At 39.4% G+C, this 16401-nt stretch overlaps 2 protein-coding genes across 2 annotated transcripts; one reads left to right on the forward strand and one right to left on the reverse strand.

Moving 5' to 3' along the window:
• Window positions 1-297: 297 nt before the first annotated feature.
• LOC125179545 lies at window positions 298-6898 on the reverse strand. Its single transcript, XM_047885616.1, has 6 exons — window positions 5797-6898; window positions 4168-4339; window positions 2878-3086; window positions 2345-2409; window positions 1512-1572; window positions 298-893 (listed from the first exon to the last, which is right to left on the reverse strand). Exons 1-6 carry the CDS (start codon window positions 6896-6898, stop codon window positions 868-870), a joined length of 1635 nt encoding a protein of 544 aa, XP_047741572.1. The 3' UTR covers window positions 298-867.
• A 579-nt stretch (window positions 6899-7477) lies between these two features.
• On the forward strand, window positions 7478-16198 carry LOC108665705 (keratin, type I cytoskeletal 9-like). The gene is made up of 3 exons (XM_018152497.1): window positions 7478-7493; window positions 7993-8535; window positions 16134-16198. The coding sequence occupies exons 1-3, from the start codon at window positions 7478-7480 to the stop codon at window positions 16196-16198; spliced, it is 624 nt and encodes a 207-aa protein (XP_018007986.1).
• Window positions 16199-16401: the final 203 nt, after the last annotated feature.

The following is a 16401-nucleotide window of genomic DNA, read 5'->3' on the forward strand; positions in this document are numbered from 1 at the left end:
CCATCTACAGAATACGATTATTTCACCTGCTAAATGTTTCGTATCAATGGCCGTAAAGTTTCAATACAAAGTTCTGGTGTGTTGACATACAGAGGATGAAAATGAGGAAGAAATTTCTGTCAATTAAATTCAGTCTCAGAGTTCTCAGTGGCAGGCCTTGTGGAATTTTCGTATGTCTATAAAATATTTTGCTTGCTGTAATTTAAAGTCTTAAAAATTGAAATATTTGGCTGATAACATTTTTACTTACAAATAGGATTGCTAACATTTCTATGAACAATTATTTCAAGTGGCTATTTGTTTACTGTTTGTCGGCTGTAGAAATTATAATTAATAATCATGAAGCAAAAACATATTGAGTCAATTAGCTATTGAAATGAAGATTTTTATGAATATAAAAATTAGGACGCGATCTTGCAGGGTTAACGGTACGAATCATGGCTCTCGAAATATTTTCCACGCGTATATTTCTTCGTAGTTCTCTCTGAAATGCGCGTAATTCTGTATTTTAATCTTGAAACACTTGAATTCGACGCACGAAATCTTTCGTTCACCATGATGAACGAAAGAAATCTTGATGATGAACGCACGAAATCTTTCGTTCATCAAGTCCACGTGACAACTCTAAAACAGCTTCAGATTTAAGTCTATTCGCTGACAGAGTTGCTGCAGTAGTCGAGGAGTGGCAATCATTGCTGCAAAATAGACCTTTGGCTGCGAGGTCAGGGACATGTAAGGTCATCTCGCGGATATGCGATGCTCCACATGCCTCTGAGCGACGATGGCTGGCAATGAATTAAGGGTCTACGGCATTTAAATGAATTTCAATATACTGAGACCATTCATAGTGATTATCGTTGTGTTTGTTCAGAAAACTGATTTGCAGTTTGCAGCTGGAAAAATAATATAATTCATTAACACAATACACGTTCATGGAAAATTTTCCTGAGACTTTCCAACTCTCTCTTAACAAATGATCTCAGGCTATGGGGCTAGACTAAATAATTTCAAGCATAAACCGTCGCAAGAGGTCAGCAGTTTTATTGATTCTATCATGTCGTGCAATTTTATTATCTGAAATTTTGGCTTACTTGGAACCATATCTTTCAATTGATTCCAATTGATTTGACCATCACAGGTCTCAGTTTAGTGCCGATGCAATTGATTGGAGTTCGCTACATAATTAAAATTGAAATGTGCATGTTGTATAACAGTTCAAGTCTTGATTTTTTATCCGAGTAAAACGGTGAACAAATAGCAAAAAAAATAATAATTATCCCGAAACAAAAAAATAATAATTTTTGCAAAACAAAAAATTAAAAATTTTACGCAGCAATTCATCAACGAGTACGTAGTTACATTACTTTGCAGTAATGTTAAAATTTAAATATAACAATAGACCCCATAACCAAAATGCGTTAAACATAAACAATTCTATTGTCATAATCAATTTGTCATCAATTCCAAGTTCCATTGTCATTAATTGTTGAGTTTTTAGCAATATTACTCACGTTGGGGCTTGGAGAGGCCAACATCCGAGGCAACGGTTGGTTTAGATCCGCCCTCGGCTCCCTAGGACAAGACGTGGTAGTAGCAATCAATTTAATTATTATCCTTTAATTAGAGATCAAAAGAGCATCAGGACATGGAGCTTGAGCCCTACAGTTTGCTGGGAGACATTTTAATGAGAATCTTATATTCTGGTTCATTTATTGATTGATAAAAACTAATGTTCGATTATAATTGTTTAATTTCATAACTAAGAGCTTTAAGGATAGATTAGGAATTTAAAATATATTTTAAAATTTCATTGCAGTCAGACTGCGTAAAATATTAAAGAACACAATCATATTAATTTTCCCCCATTAATTTAGCATAAGTATAAGAAAGATATATAACCTTACATTTATTAAAAAAACAAGATAACGGAAATGTTATGTTAAACAAAGTAAGATTGACTTCATTGAGTAATTTGAATAATATCAATCACGCAGGACTCGCAGGGTACACGCAGGGATTTTATTGCGCGTTTGCTCTAATTATTTACGTACAAATATTATTGAGCGTATTACATATTATTGAGAATATTGTTGCTGGTTGATTACATTGCTTGTCAATATTTTTGCTCGTAACAAATCACGAACGCTGCTTCTTCGTGATTCAAGCCGATGGGACTTTTCAGGGTTTTCTTTTTTTTTTCAGCATTGGCGCATGAAAAGTTCAACGAAAAACCGTACGCAAAATCATTGATCCAATACGACAAATCTCATGATTATGATGCAGTTATTCTATAGTGAACTACTTGTTTTTATTTAATGCTAAGAACACAAGGCCGGTATCATACTTTACAGAGCTTGAATCCTCTGAAGGCGAGATGACCCGTGAGTTTGGACGACGGTCGTTTGGAAGCTGGTGGAGATGCCACAGATATAGGGTTAAATGCATTATATGTTTTAGAAAACAATGTCATAATAACTTAGGACACATCACCGCTATTACAGTGGGATTATGCAATAAAATTCTTTAGCTGACCACATTTGAGGTCAGGCTTCCTAACTTACTTGTAACCTGACTTGTAATTTTACCTGGTCTCACAATGATAAGCGACTCATACGCACTGTTTACAATAGAGTAGTCTACATCATAGCCAGAAATGATATAAGGTAATGTTTCAATTTGAATTACATCTTCCGAAATTAAGGCAGAATTTTAATATAAAGGTAATTTTTGACATTGACGGAATATTAACCATCATGGAGGCAATTTTCAAACTCATAACACTTGGGCTTGATATTGCCTTTGTTATTAATAGCTCGTCAAATTCATGTCAATACGAATGAGTTGAGAGGGGATGTGCAGACAATCACACTCACTAACCCATTTTGGGCTGCGGTGGAGGCCGCAACACGTCTTGCAACACGTCTTCGGCAGCTGAGTCGCTGTCAGCGAAGTCGCCGCCGTGGTCGCTGGTGCACTCGATCTCCATGACGTGTATCGTCTCTCCTGACGTCGTCGTCTGCTTGGTCTTCCTCTGCTTCGATCGAGCAGGTCGCACCGGTGGAGTCTTGCCTTGACGTTGAGACGCTCTGATCATGAGATACTTTCTGTTAATCGATAATTGAAACTTTTTTCCTTCTTAGCGCATTTTCTCATTCATGGAAAAAATGCACAATTGTGCTCGTCATGTCCGCTCGTCCGTCTGTCTGTCCGTCTGTGACTTCACGTTTTCGTCGACGAAAAAATGCGCTCTCTGTCACTCACTGCAGTGAGTACTGAGTTATATATTTTTTTCATTTTATTAAAACATAGAAACAGTTGTTGTGATGATGGACTGTTTGGTGACCAGTGGCAACACTATAACCGCATCTGAAAACCATATATATCGGATGTCAGGACAATGTTCTTTATTAAATGTGAAGCCACTAGCAGTGACTTGTGCAACACTGCGCACACACCAGCTGTATATAGGCTTCTAATTTATTACTTTTATATAAAATCCTTCATTTCAACAAACATTCTGTTATAATTTGAGGATTTATATTTGTTCTGATTAAACTTCGTTATCGAGTCATATATTCACATGGAATGTATTTCTGTTTCGCAGATTTTGAGTACTACTTAATTTTTAGAAGAAAATACATCCTCGTTACACATGAACACTTGATTGAAGTAAGACAAATTGAAGAATGTCTTGCAAATGTTTAATAGCGTGCTATGTGAGAATATTGAGAGATATTCAATATATCATTCATTTTTAATCATAAGTTAATTCGTAGTAATTCCTGGTTTCAGCTTGGGAATGAAAACGCCGACCAGAGTAAGATTACTTCACCCTCAAACATTTCAGCCCACATGCATAAACCTTGATCAACGTGGATCCAAAAACAGGGAAACTTCTTCAGAATTCAAAACGATTTCTTCCTCGACCTAAAATGTAACTTTTTCCTCATTTAGAAACAATTTCCATCGAAACCGACGACACTTTTAAGCGCATTTTCTCATTTATGGAAAAAATGCACTACTGTGCTCGCCATGTCCGTCTGTCTGTCTGTCTGTCCGTCCGTCCGTGACCTCAAGTTTTCGTCGACGAGAAATTGCGCTCTCTGTCACTCACTGCAGTGAGTACCGAGTTATATTTTTTTTATCACAGTGAAGTTCTAAGCTTACCTCGGTTGGTCACATGTGGCACTAACGGCGCCCTGCCCTGCACGGTTGACGTCAGGCGTGGCCCGCCCCACGTCGGGCAGCGGGAAGGAGCCCCTGGACTCGTCCCTGAAGAAGGCCTTGTTCCTCCTGAGCGTGGCGCGCGTCCAGTCCGTGTCGCAGATGGGGGACATGCCTGGGGGCGTTAGCAATACTGGAGAGCCATGCCGGAATATTGATAGATCATTTCAAATTAAATGGTGTTCACTTAAGTTGAACTTCATAATTGCATTTTATACCATAATTGGATCCCATAATTGATACCATTCTACTAAATGCCTGGCGGCGCGGGGCGTTAGCAATACTCGTGAGCCATATCGGAATATTGATAGAATGTCAATTTAAATGAATTGGTGTTCACCTAAGTTTAACTACATAATAATTATCTTATTACTTAAGGTAGTCGTTTAAACGACTCATTTTAACGATGAAAAGAAATTCCCTATACCACTTACGGAACGATGACTAAACAAATGTGATTCTTTTCTTCGTAGAAAATTTATATTTTTTCCTATGCTATATAACCAGCAAATGCCACCATTGATGTTAAGAACTTCTTCCAACAACTTTCATAAAAATGCTTTCAATCAAATAATTGGGGCTTGATTTCAATTGATTTCTATTAAATAATTGATGATTTTTTTAATATGAATACATTTATTTTGCTTGATCAACTAGAGCCTTAGAGGTCATACTTTGTATGAGTAAAACATTCGCAAAACAAGAAATGACTTTATTTTGAGAAAACGTAAGTTAAACTTGCACCACTTTGTGAACTTTTAAGCATAAGCTTATTAGCATTGGTCTCATTAATATGCTTGAATCACAACTTCACCAAGAACTCAAAAGTAAAGAATACTCCAAGTAAATTCACTATATCTCCATTTGAAGCGTTTCGGAGGCCAGCTCCAGCATCAGACAAGTTGAATCATGAGAGGAAAACCAAATTCCCACAAACGTGGATGAAACCCAAGTGACCAAAACGGGCAAGGCAAGACTACACTGTAGCAGCATCTGATGTTCCGGGTTTAAAAAAAAGGGATGACATATCCTGTATTCGCTTTCCAAACGACAGTCGCTTGGATAGTGAATACACGTCTACAGAATTTTCATCTATTTCATGTATAGGATTGACGTATTTATCAGCCCTATTAACCGCTTACTGATCCATTCGAAAGCTCGAGGTCACTACTACCATATCAATTGATATTAACTAGTTTCAATAATCACCGGAAAATTATTTGTATACAAATCATTGGAATACACCTACCTAACCTAGCCTATGGAATACCAATAAGCTCAGGCAGATAATATTCAAGATTAAGAAGTATTAATTTATTTTTTTTTTATCTTCGGACGATTCGTCGTTGGGATATTTATAAGTGATGCAAGCAAATTCGATTGAATCAAGGACGAAATTGAAATAATTCCGCATTATTTTACGTTACTTGCACCGATAATTACCCTCGACCAGACTGACTCCAATTGTAGACAAAATTGGATCAGACTTGCATCAAGATGTAATTCACTATATCTCTTTAAATTAAATAAAACCCATGAATGCACTGGTTCTAAATGGTCTCGTTAGCTTACCAGTTGTTCGTTTCCATTCATAAATGTCTATGTCTTCGGATGATATGAAACCAAGCCGCATATTTTCTTCAAAATTATTATTTATCAGGAAGTTTTCGATGTCATCTGACGTCCAGATGGCAGCATTCACCGGAACTGAATGCGCTTGAACTGAATTCTCCTCAGCAAGTGCCGCCTCAGCCATCGTCTCGGTCCGGTTCATTTCGCTATTTTTGACAAACTTATCTTCGTTACACCCGTTAATTCTGGCACCGTCTGAACTCGATTCTTCTTCCATTCTGTAATCGTAATCTGGTGCATAGCCTTCGAATGTGTGTGCATTCAATCGAATCGTAGGAAGTGCCATTCGAGTCGGAACAGCCCCCGCTTGGTCCGTTAAACTGCCTGAAGTCGTCAATTCGTTCGTTTCTTTTCGAAGTGGTGCATTTTCTGATCTTGAGACGCAGGGTGGCAGGTGTGTTTCTGACGAGTCAAATACTTCAGAAAGCAGGCAGTAAGAGAAAGGAGACATAAAAGAGCAATCTTTTTGCGAGAAACTAACAACGTCTTCATCTTTTTCAAAATTCACCACATCGTTTGATGACCGCGTTGTTGTCGTCTTCTCATTCACACGTCGATCAGACTGGGTTAATTCTATCCCTGGATACGACGGTTGTTTTATATGCGTCTCTTTAGTTTCAGAATCACTATTAGGGTCATGGGCAAAATTTCCGGATATCATGTCATGGGATGAGATGAGAATATCAGCGAATCTAGTGGTAGCGTAGATTTCTTCAGGCGTATTTGGTTCACTTGGAGAACTGATTCGTTTAATCAATTCTTCGTTTGGGACTGTCGAAGCAGTGAGAACTTTGCTTGTGGTCGATTTTACGGCAAAATCTGACGAGGCTTGTGTAATATTTCTCGTCTTTACCTCATTTTCGGGATCTGAAATTTGAACAATTGATAAATTTGATTCTTTTGGAGCATGAGCTTCGACTTTGGGTTGTCGTTTGCTTTCAGGGTTGTCTGGGCAATCAGAGGCCCGTCGAGAGTCCAAGCACCATTTGAAATCCTCATCAGCTTCGTAATCTGCGGAAGAAATCGGGCTACTAGTAGTCATGTAAACTCCCAAGGTAGGAAAGTAGATAGAACTGCCATTACTTCGCAACTTATTTCTTTGGAGCACGTTTGAATTATCTGGCAATTTGTCAAGCAGTGGACCACCATGTCTTGTCGAAACCACCAAGCTGGGATCTCCAGTAATGGAGACCATTTCAGAGCACTTACTATCGGTCGAGCTGGAGCTAGAGATGCGGAATTGCACATTCGCTTCTACTTTTGGAACAGTTTCGCGGCTTCGTAGAATTTCATTAAAGGCTTTTTCTTCTTCTGAATTATTGAGACAGTTTTCAAAGAAACTCGTAAAATACTCTTGAAATTCTTGAAAATCATACGTTTTGGGGTCATGGGCTAGATCTTGCTGCTGATCGTCCGATACACTGTCAATTGATGAAAACGTTACCCAGGTCGGACTTGTGATTGTTTCTGTCGCCTTATGCTCATCTTCAATTGATTTTTTCGTGCTATTAAATGACGTTAAGTTGTTAGGACCTTTGTCATCCAACTCAATGTATTCATGAGCCTCATTTTTTGGTGTGAGAGCTATTTCCTTCGTTGAAACCCCTTCTATGTGGAGTCGATGTGTAAAGCTATCGGTAAGAAAGCGAGGCAAAGAACTATTTGACGCGTCCGATTTCATCTCATCTTCACCGGTGCTGGTAATTTGAAACAAGTTCGGATTGGAGGCCGTTTTTTTAATAGGGCGTAATGCCTTGGGAGAACATGGCTCAGACTCACATTGCGTTACTGTAACAAAAGCTGAGAACTCGTCACTCTGCTGATGCCAGTCGTTGGTTTCGTTCTCTACGCTGTAGACAGGAACGTATGATGCCTCGGTCAGAGCGTTCAAAGAAGGTAGGCTGGTCTTCCTTACTAGGGGATTAGCAACAGAATCTCGGCAAATTTCCAGTTGAGTAACTGACGTATCATTTATCGCTCCTTTTTGAAACTCTTTAATCGTGTCTTGACAATCGTCCAATGGTTCGCCCATAATATTCGTGCATCCTTTAAATATTTTAGTTTTCGTAATAACGTCTGGCGCCTGCAACGCTTCATCTGGCGTCATTTCGTCTGCCTCCGGTGACGCATTCCCAGGCTCAGACGCCGGCGACGCATCCTCTTTTGCTGGTGACGCATCCTCTGGTGCTGGCGACGCATCCTCTTTTGCTGGTGACACGTCCTCTGGTGCTGGCAACGCATCCTCTGGTGCTGGTGACGCATCCTCTGGTGCTGGCAACGCATCCTCTGGTGCTGGCGACACATCCTCTAGTGCTGGCAACGTATCCTCTGGTGCTGGTGACGCATCCTCTGGTGCTGGCAACGCATCCTCTGGTGCTGGTGACGCGTCCTCTGGTGCTGGCGACGCGTCCTCTGGTGCTGGCGACACATCCTCTGGTGCTGGCAACACATCCTCTGGTGCTGGCAACGCATCCTCTGGTGGTGGCAACGCATCCTCTGATGCTGGCAACGCATCCTCTGGTGCTGGCAACACATCCTCTGGTGCTGGCAACGCATCCTCTGGTGCTGGTGACGCATCCTTTGACTTTGGCAACGCCTCTGCTGGCTCCGGCAACGGAGGCACCGACATTTGCTCTGCGATCTTTTCGACTTTAATTCCCAAGTTTGGCAATGGCGAGCGTGAGCGAACGAAGTCGTCGAAAATAAATTCATCCATCGTTGTTTACGATGTTATAATTAGGTTGTAAAAACTTGTATTGAAAAAAAAAATCGTGTCTCTAGAAGAAATCGGAAACTGCCATAGTATATTTGGTTAATTTTATCAGGAAATTCGAATTTTATGATAAACGAAACTCTACTCATTTATTTTACTGATGATAAATGGAGCACAAATTCAATTCTATCGACTTGGAACAGTTATTAGATTTTTAACTGCGCATTTTAATGCAAGATCGATCTTGAATTCAGTTTTGGTGATGCCTTTGACTTGAATGTTAGCTACATTAAAAGCTGGGGTCCATCTTGTCGCAAAATTGGCATTCCGATCTCGCGCTGAGCTACTGAAAAGCCGATGCCACTTCTCTTCTTGGAGCTGTGGTTAATTCAATTCAGACTATAAACTAAATTCGTAAATAAATGACCCAAAGACGCAGATTTCCGAAAACCTAACTATCACTTGACTGTGCACTCAACAAGTCCCCTCCCCTTCATCTAAGGCCATAAGTAGCCAAATTACTCCAGCGACGTCGAAGAGAGTAATCATGGGGGCCGTTATCTGCAAGACTTGCTCTTAATTGATGTCAAGAAAGGTTATTTGATGACAATACGAATACAGTTGCCTCTCCAGACCTTAACAAGCTTAACCGATATTCAGTTGAAAGGTTTGCATAGCCGTTGAACTCCTAATGAGCAGATTCTTCAGTGCCGACACTTCTATTCTATTCTATTCTATCTCAATGGCATGAAAGAAAATTCGGAAATTTTATGAACTTCAGATTCGCTATGTTAATTTATAGTGAACAAAATAATAAGGGTATAAAATTTACTAACAAGATATGGACATTTTATATTGTTTACATAAAATTATTACATATTGTTACATATTGTTTATATTGTTTACATAATATGGACATTTTTTCCATTTCCATTGTTAATTATCAGGCCGTGCAACTCGAGTGTTCGCAGAAGCATCTCGTGCTGTTCAGTGCCCATCAGCACGTGACACATGCAACTTCCGGCGCAACATCTGCCGATACTGCGGCCGCTGCTCCTCTTAGTCAAGCTGTTAACGGAAGGATACGATGTTGCTTCTCCTGACACTGCCATGGCACAAGCGCACTGCATGCGACCGGACAGGTGCACACACATTTTCTCCGCCAGGACGTACCCGCAATCTCCATTCTTCAACGCGAGTGGCACAAGAAAGCCATCGAGATCAATTTCTGAAGCAGGCCTACTAGCCTCAGAGCTTTTAGGTCTGGTAGGAATAAAAATTCGTTTCGTCTAGCTCGACGCAAGTTCTGTCTGTACCTTACGATGATTTCGACCGGTGCGCGCTGCTTTGAGAAAAAATTTTAGTGGCGTCAAAAGGATTGTAAAAAATTTTAGTGGCGTTTGAGGACTCTCTAGTTTTAGTCTTGACTGATCCAGAAGACTTTCCAGCAACCAATTAACGTGTTTCCTCGGCCACTTTCGCTATGGCTCGACCAAAGTTTCCTCGAGGCTGGCTGGAGAGTAACATCATTTTCCTTCGCTCCAATTATCTCCGATGCATAGAAATCATTGACGAAAGTGATTTACCTGAAGATCGATCTGGTTGAGATTGAGACCTCAAGTGCGGGTGTGAAGCTGCTCTACTTATTGACCCCGACTCCCTGATACGGCGGTCAAAGGAAGGACTCTAGACAGTGCTGTCGGCAAACGTTACAGTTTTGCGTCCCGACGACTTGGTTGATCGATCTTATTCGCTCTCGTTTGTAGTCGAGTGTGAACTCTATTGTCTTTCAGGATTTTACCGCCCAAAAATCTACTGCTGTACAGGTTTTGGCTCTACCTGCGTAATTCCGTTAGTATGCGTCCCATGAAGCTGGTCATCATGAACTGTATCTTCGATTTCTTCCACTTGTATATTGTAAGGAATCCACTTGATTTATCTCTCGTTGGAGCGTGCTTACGTTTCTCCAGATGCTTGGATCGTTTTCTTATGAAAACCCGTCAGTTGAGACTTCGTTCGGTAATTGAAATGATGGTGACCGCGCTCGGTTTACCCAGTCAAATCTGTTCGCTCGTTGGATGGCTTTTCTGGCATGGGTCTTAGCTGCTCCGCGGGGCGCAGCTTTGTTGAAACATTCTGGCTGTTCGTTTCTGGAGGCGGGAAATACTTTTCAGAAGATCTCCGCGATCTATCACCTTCATCTGGCGGGGTCAGACACACACAGCCATGTTGACAGCGAGGAAGGTACGGGGGCTCGGTTCGCTGGTCGAAATTCCCTTTGCCCTCCAGACAGGAATGCTTATGATGATGCATCGTCGAATTTCCAGATTGAAGTCACATCAAAAAGTTATTCGATGGATGAGATACATGAGGGCGAAAAGCGTAACGTGGATACGGTTCTTCAGATCACAGATGTGCAAGCAATTAGTTTCAGAAGTCATTTTTACTCGTAATGTGACACCGAGGCGGCGAAATTCAGCTCACTGCAATTGCAAAAGACGAACCTTTCAATGATCGGGTCAACCCGTAAATCAAATATTACTCTATACATATATTACAACCCCATCCTGGAAATACATGACGGTTCCATTATATTCGCAAACTGTGTTAATTGGAAAAATGCAAATATACGAAAAAGAACCTGGAAGGAATGGATTAAGGAAGAAATATCGCAACAAATTACCTCGGAAAAAATATCGCAACCAGTTCCCTCGGAAAGAATAACAAAACGTTGTCATAGGGGAAGAGAACAGTTCTAATCATGCAACTTCGGTGCACGATTTCGTTTTTACCTGGCAGCACTGAAAAATACATACCGTCACGATAATAAGATAACGTAAACGCTATAAAAATGACTTCTTACAAACTGACTTGCTATGTACCGTAGAAACGTGACGTAGACATTATGTACTGTAGCAATAAAGAAAAGGCTCTGCTTTTTCTATACAATGACAAGTTTGTGGCTGTTTCTTTGACATTATTCTCCAATTTCGGACGGTTGCTATGAACATACATCAGTTCAATATGTTCAAACCCACCGTCATAGGAATAAACTTGGAATTTTAGAGAATCCTTGACACTCCTGGTGAACAAAAAAATAATATTCGTTAAATCCTGATTAAGAATAGCTCGTTGTTGATATAGCCAGCAGAGTGGTACAGCCCCACTAAACAAATTAACCGTCCGCTCCTTGTCAAGAAAATCGACCAAAAAAATCATTACTTCCATCTTCCCGCAAATATACTAGCAAATTGCGCGATCTGACGTTAACTGTGAATATATTTTCCAAGAACGACTCGACAAAACCTTCCGAGAAGCTCGAGAAAGCCTCTCAAAACATTGAACTTGAAATAAGTCAACCGACCAACGATCATTTTCAAATCAATGTCACATTCAAAAATGGTTTGACGAACTCGACAATTTAAATCTGCCTGTCAAGCACAGACGCATGAAAAAAATCTCAATAAGCAGCAGAGCGTCTGAGCATCAGTTAACTCAGATGTAAACTCATGAAAGTGACAGAGCTAAGAGATAACAAGCCATAAGCGGAATTATATACATAATCAAAATAAAGAAGCATTATCGGTACAACAATTAACATCTGTAGTACAGGTACAAGTAACCAACGTTTCTCAATTCAACAATTTAAAACCTCGGATGATTTTCTAAGTAAATGATTTCTTCAATTAATTTACCTACAAAAATTAAGCCAATAGCTACAAAATTCCAAACACGCTTCAAGGAAAATAAAATGTTCGTAAGTGGACAGGTGACTTGCTCAATAATTGAATTTAGGACAAAATGCGATATTAATCAGTAAAATTACAATAATTGCAGAACACCGAATATTCTTGAATCCAATCAAAGCAATCCTGAACCACGCTCAGAATGGCGAGATAGTTTGATTTTTTCTCCCGAGAAATTGGCAATTGAACATTCCATTCAAACCAATTAACTGCCAAGAAGAATAATTTTGTCCTAAAAATGGAAACCTGATTCACAAGACAACAATATCTCAGTAGAGAGAATTTACTACTGACTTGAAATAGATACAATTTTAGAGCACAATCATGTTTTACGTGCATTCCAACTTAAATTACTTATAGGTATATATTTGTAAGGATATATAAGTCCTCAGAAGCGTTCTTAAACATACGTTAAAGCTACGGACACATTAAATACTCCTACCAGTCAGAAAATTTTGATGTAAATTTGTTGCCGTCAAAATATGGCAACTCGTGGTGACAAACGAAATTTCCAGAAGAGACTTTTACTGCTGGAGTGGCTCTAGAATTCCTTTAAAAAAAATCAGAAGTAAATATAATGAATTAATTAAGTCTACAAATTTCATCCCACAAACGTAAATCTTTTCAAATAAAACAAATTCATTTCAAGAAGGAATGCAATTCCCTGTATTAAAATTTAAATTAAATCACAATATAATTTGCTCTATTTTGCTGCATGACGCCGCAGTAGCGCAACTCATGTGTTAACAATAAGCTGTGTTAACAATGAGCTGAAGAATAAATATGAAATTCATTACTTGATTGTGAAGTACCATAAACGAACCCATCAAAATCAAATAGTTGAGTTAAGCTAAATGTACAAAAAAATTTCAGCAACTTGAGCTGCTAATGGTGGAGGCAAGTAAAAAAATTATAAATCTGATAAAACACATTCAGAAGTTGTAACATTTACCAAATTCTGTAGTAAGAAACCGATCAATCAAGAACCACGTTGCATTTTAGTCACTCAGCCACTACGAAATGACAACTAATCAGACGCACGTATGCTTTCAAAATAAACGGAGAATTGAATACTTTAAATTGACAACAAACATTTGGGAAGAATAATTCTAAATAAAGAATTAGCCGTTTTGCTTCCATTTTCAGCAAACAAATATTGATCTGTATATCCCTATACCATTCAGGTGCCTACTCATTACCCGAACATTCCAAGATGATAGAATCAATTCACTGAACGATCGACTCGAATTTCCGGATGTTAGCGCAAGCTTCCTTGTTCGAAGTTCTTCATTAGTTCTTTGTTTCCGAAGAAAACCGACGTGAGTTTTGCTAGTCACTCTTAGCCGAGCATGCAGGGCCTACTGACCTTGCAAGACATTAAGCTCCATGAACTTCAGAAAGCCCATTGAACTTTTTGTTTCAAGAAAAAAACTTCATCAAACACCGATACCAACCTCGGAAACCTGTATTTTGTGTGGAAATCATTGATGTCGACTATTCATTTTGCATGTGGTTGCTTAACAGTAAGAAATGAGCAGAAGAAAAAGGGATAGATCGAGTTTTTCATTAAAAAATACTACATGCAAATGTAAAACTTTTGGAATCGTTCTGGTATAATGGTATTTCACGTGAAAAAGAATTTGTTTGCCTTATTTACATTTTCTGCTGTTCTTATGAAGAGTGAATAAATGAAACATTGTACTTCTTCCTTAATTAACTGAGATCAGGCTCTGAGGTGCTTCTGCTACCACAAGTCTTAAACCCAATTCAAAAATTGCATTTCTTGTTACTTATTTATTGCAGAAACTTCTGACGCGTGTCTGTGCTCGTCAGAAGTCCTATGGGATTTCGCGCTCCTAGGGTGATTGTTCCTGAGCGCCCCACCGTTGAGCTCGCGGTGTCTGACTGTAGGTCTCAGTTGTGGGGTTAAGAGTTATGATGTAGGTAGGATTCCTTACATTTAGTTATTATGTAGGTAGGATTCCTTACATTTCCCTTCTCTGTCTCTCTCGTGCGGGCGGCCGACGTCCCGTGTAAGCGACCTCTTGTTCGAGTGTCTTAGTTTCTGTTGCTTTTCACCTGTCCCTCCTTGTCACTTCGTCTCTTTGAAATGATAACGCTGCTTCTTTCGAGCCAGCTTCAGAGGGCTGGACAATAACTGCGACTTTCCGCCACTTGTGGGTGACCGTTTTTTTTATCCAAAAAAACTGTCAATAATTGAGACTTCCATNGCCACTTGTGGGTGACCGATTTTTTTTATCAAAAAAACTGTCAATAATTGAGACTTCCATCTCATTGGTGATGTTCATCTTGACTTTCAGCGCGATGTAGCTAAATAGCTGAAGCACTAGTAAACATGTGTCTACCAAACTAAAAATTTCAGGAACGACTGTATAATAATTTAGAAACTATTTATGATTCATTTATGTTTTCTTTGTGCGGTTACGGAATGACTGTGAAACTCTCTTTTGAAACAATCCCGCGAACGTTCCTGGTTCTTGTTTAATAACTTGTCTCCTTGGAACTATTTATACGGACGTACTTGTGTATTGACGTAGTAAATAAGCATTAAAATTAGAAGACGTTGTTGCGTAGACTGTTCTGTGATGGTGATCTTGTTTTATCTCATAGACTTCTATTATCCATAATCTTTGTACTACATATCTATTTTGAAACTGATGTGTACACGATCTAATGTAAAAATAAAGTGGGCACTCGACTGAAATTCATGTATTTTAACTTTATCTTGCAAATCTTCTTCCACAACACAACTATTCACGCTTTGTGAACAGTTGTTCGGTGAGGAACCATAGCCTGTATTAAAAAATATTTAACTACAATACTAAAACACTGAAATGAACAAAATGTTGATAGACTCTTATTTGGTTACCCGAGTTTTCGAGACCGAATAATAATTTATACATATTGTTCAAAAAATTCTGAATAGTTGTGAAGTGATCTTCTCTCAAGGCTCTATTTCGAACACTCATAGTCATCACTAGTTGGACTCAGTCATACACGCGCAGTCCACTTCGTACAGAGCGGCCTACACTTAATTGACTGGAGTGTGCGCTAATTGATATCAATCCGTACATGTAAGATCATTGATTTTGAAGACGCCGTAATCCGCAATACCTGAAAAATATACAATTCATCATAATGTGTCTAGACTCCATAACCATTTCGTCACTTAAATACTTTAAATTTATCGTCTGTGGAAAAGACCCGCTTAAGCAATTGTGAACTCCACCAAACATATAGAAAGATCATAATAAACTGTGCGTCAAAGTCAATGTAGGGATTTTATTGTCATTTACAAGAATAATGCGTTGCATTGCGTTAAAATAACACCTTCAACGAACGGCCTTTATAGTAGACGCTGAGTTCATCACCAAACTGCAGAGAAAAGCGAATAATTAAGGGCTCCGGTTAATGCAAGAGTCCCACAGCCGAGGCACTAAAGACAATAGAATAGAATAGAATAGAATAGAAGTGTCGGCAATGAAGAAATAGGCCCATGGCCTGTTGCCGATTCTTGTACTTTTCGTGTCTTGATTCACAAGGGATCCGGCCTCTGGAACCCGATCTTTCCATAACTGACGATTGATTGAGATAGCTGCTGGACTTATTGCCTGGTCCGTAATTTGCTAGGCATTTCTTTTGAGGCAATGTACAAATGCAATGGCTAGGCAATGATTCCATGTACAACGCCGGAAAGCAGTTTCTGCAGAAAGATTAGTCAATAAAGATGGCAATCGGATTCGGCACATTACATACACTCAGAATAACGTAATAATATCGCACCGACAATGTCTCAGACTTGTCTTTCTCAGGCGTGCCCTGTGATTCAACTTACCTGAACCCTGGGGACCATCTGGAGTGAACGCAGCTGACTGGGAGACAACTCGCACCCAGTGCTAAGGTAAAGCTCTATCATCTAATTTGATAAGATCCAGGGCGTATACTTTCAAAAAAGTTAAGAGATCGTGAGTTCATCCGCCAATCATTGACGGCCTTTCAAGCAAAATCACCAATCATAGACAAGAAAATAGAGCGTAAGTACTTACGTTCACATAGCGAGCTTTG

This window comes from Hyalella azteca, unplaced genomic scaffold (genome assembly GCF_000764305.2).
Source record: "Hyalella azteca isolate HAZT.00-mixed unplaced genomic scaffold, Hazt_2.0.2 contig261, whole genome shotgun sequence".
NCBI classification, from domain to species: Eukaryota; Metazoa; Arthropoda; class Malacostraca; order Amphipoda; family Hyalellidae; genus Hyalella; species Hyalella azteca.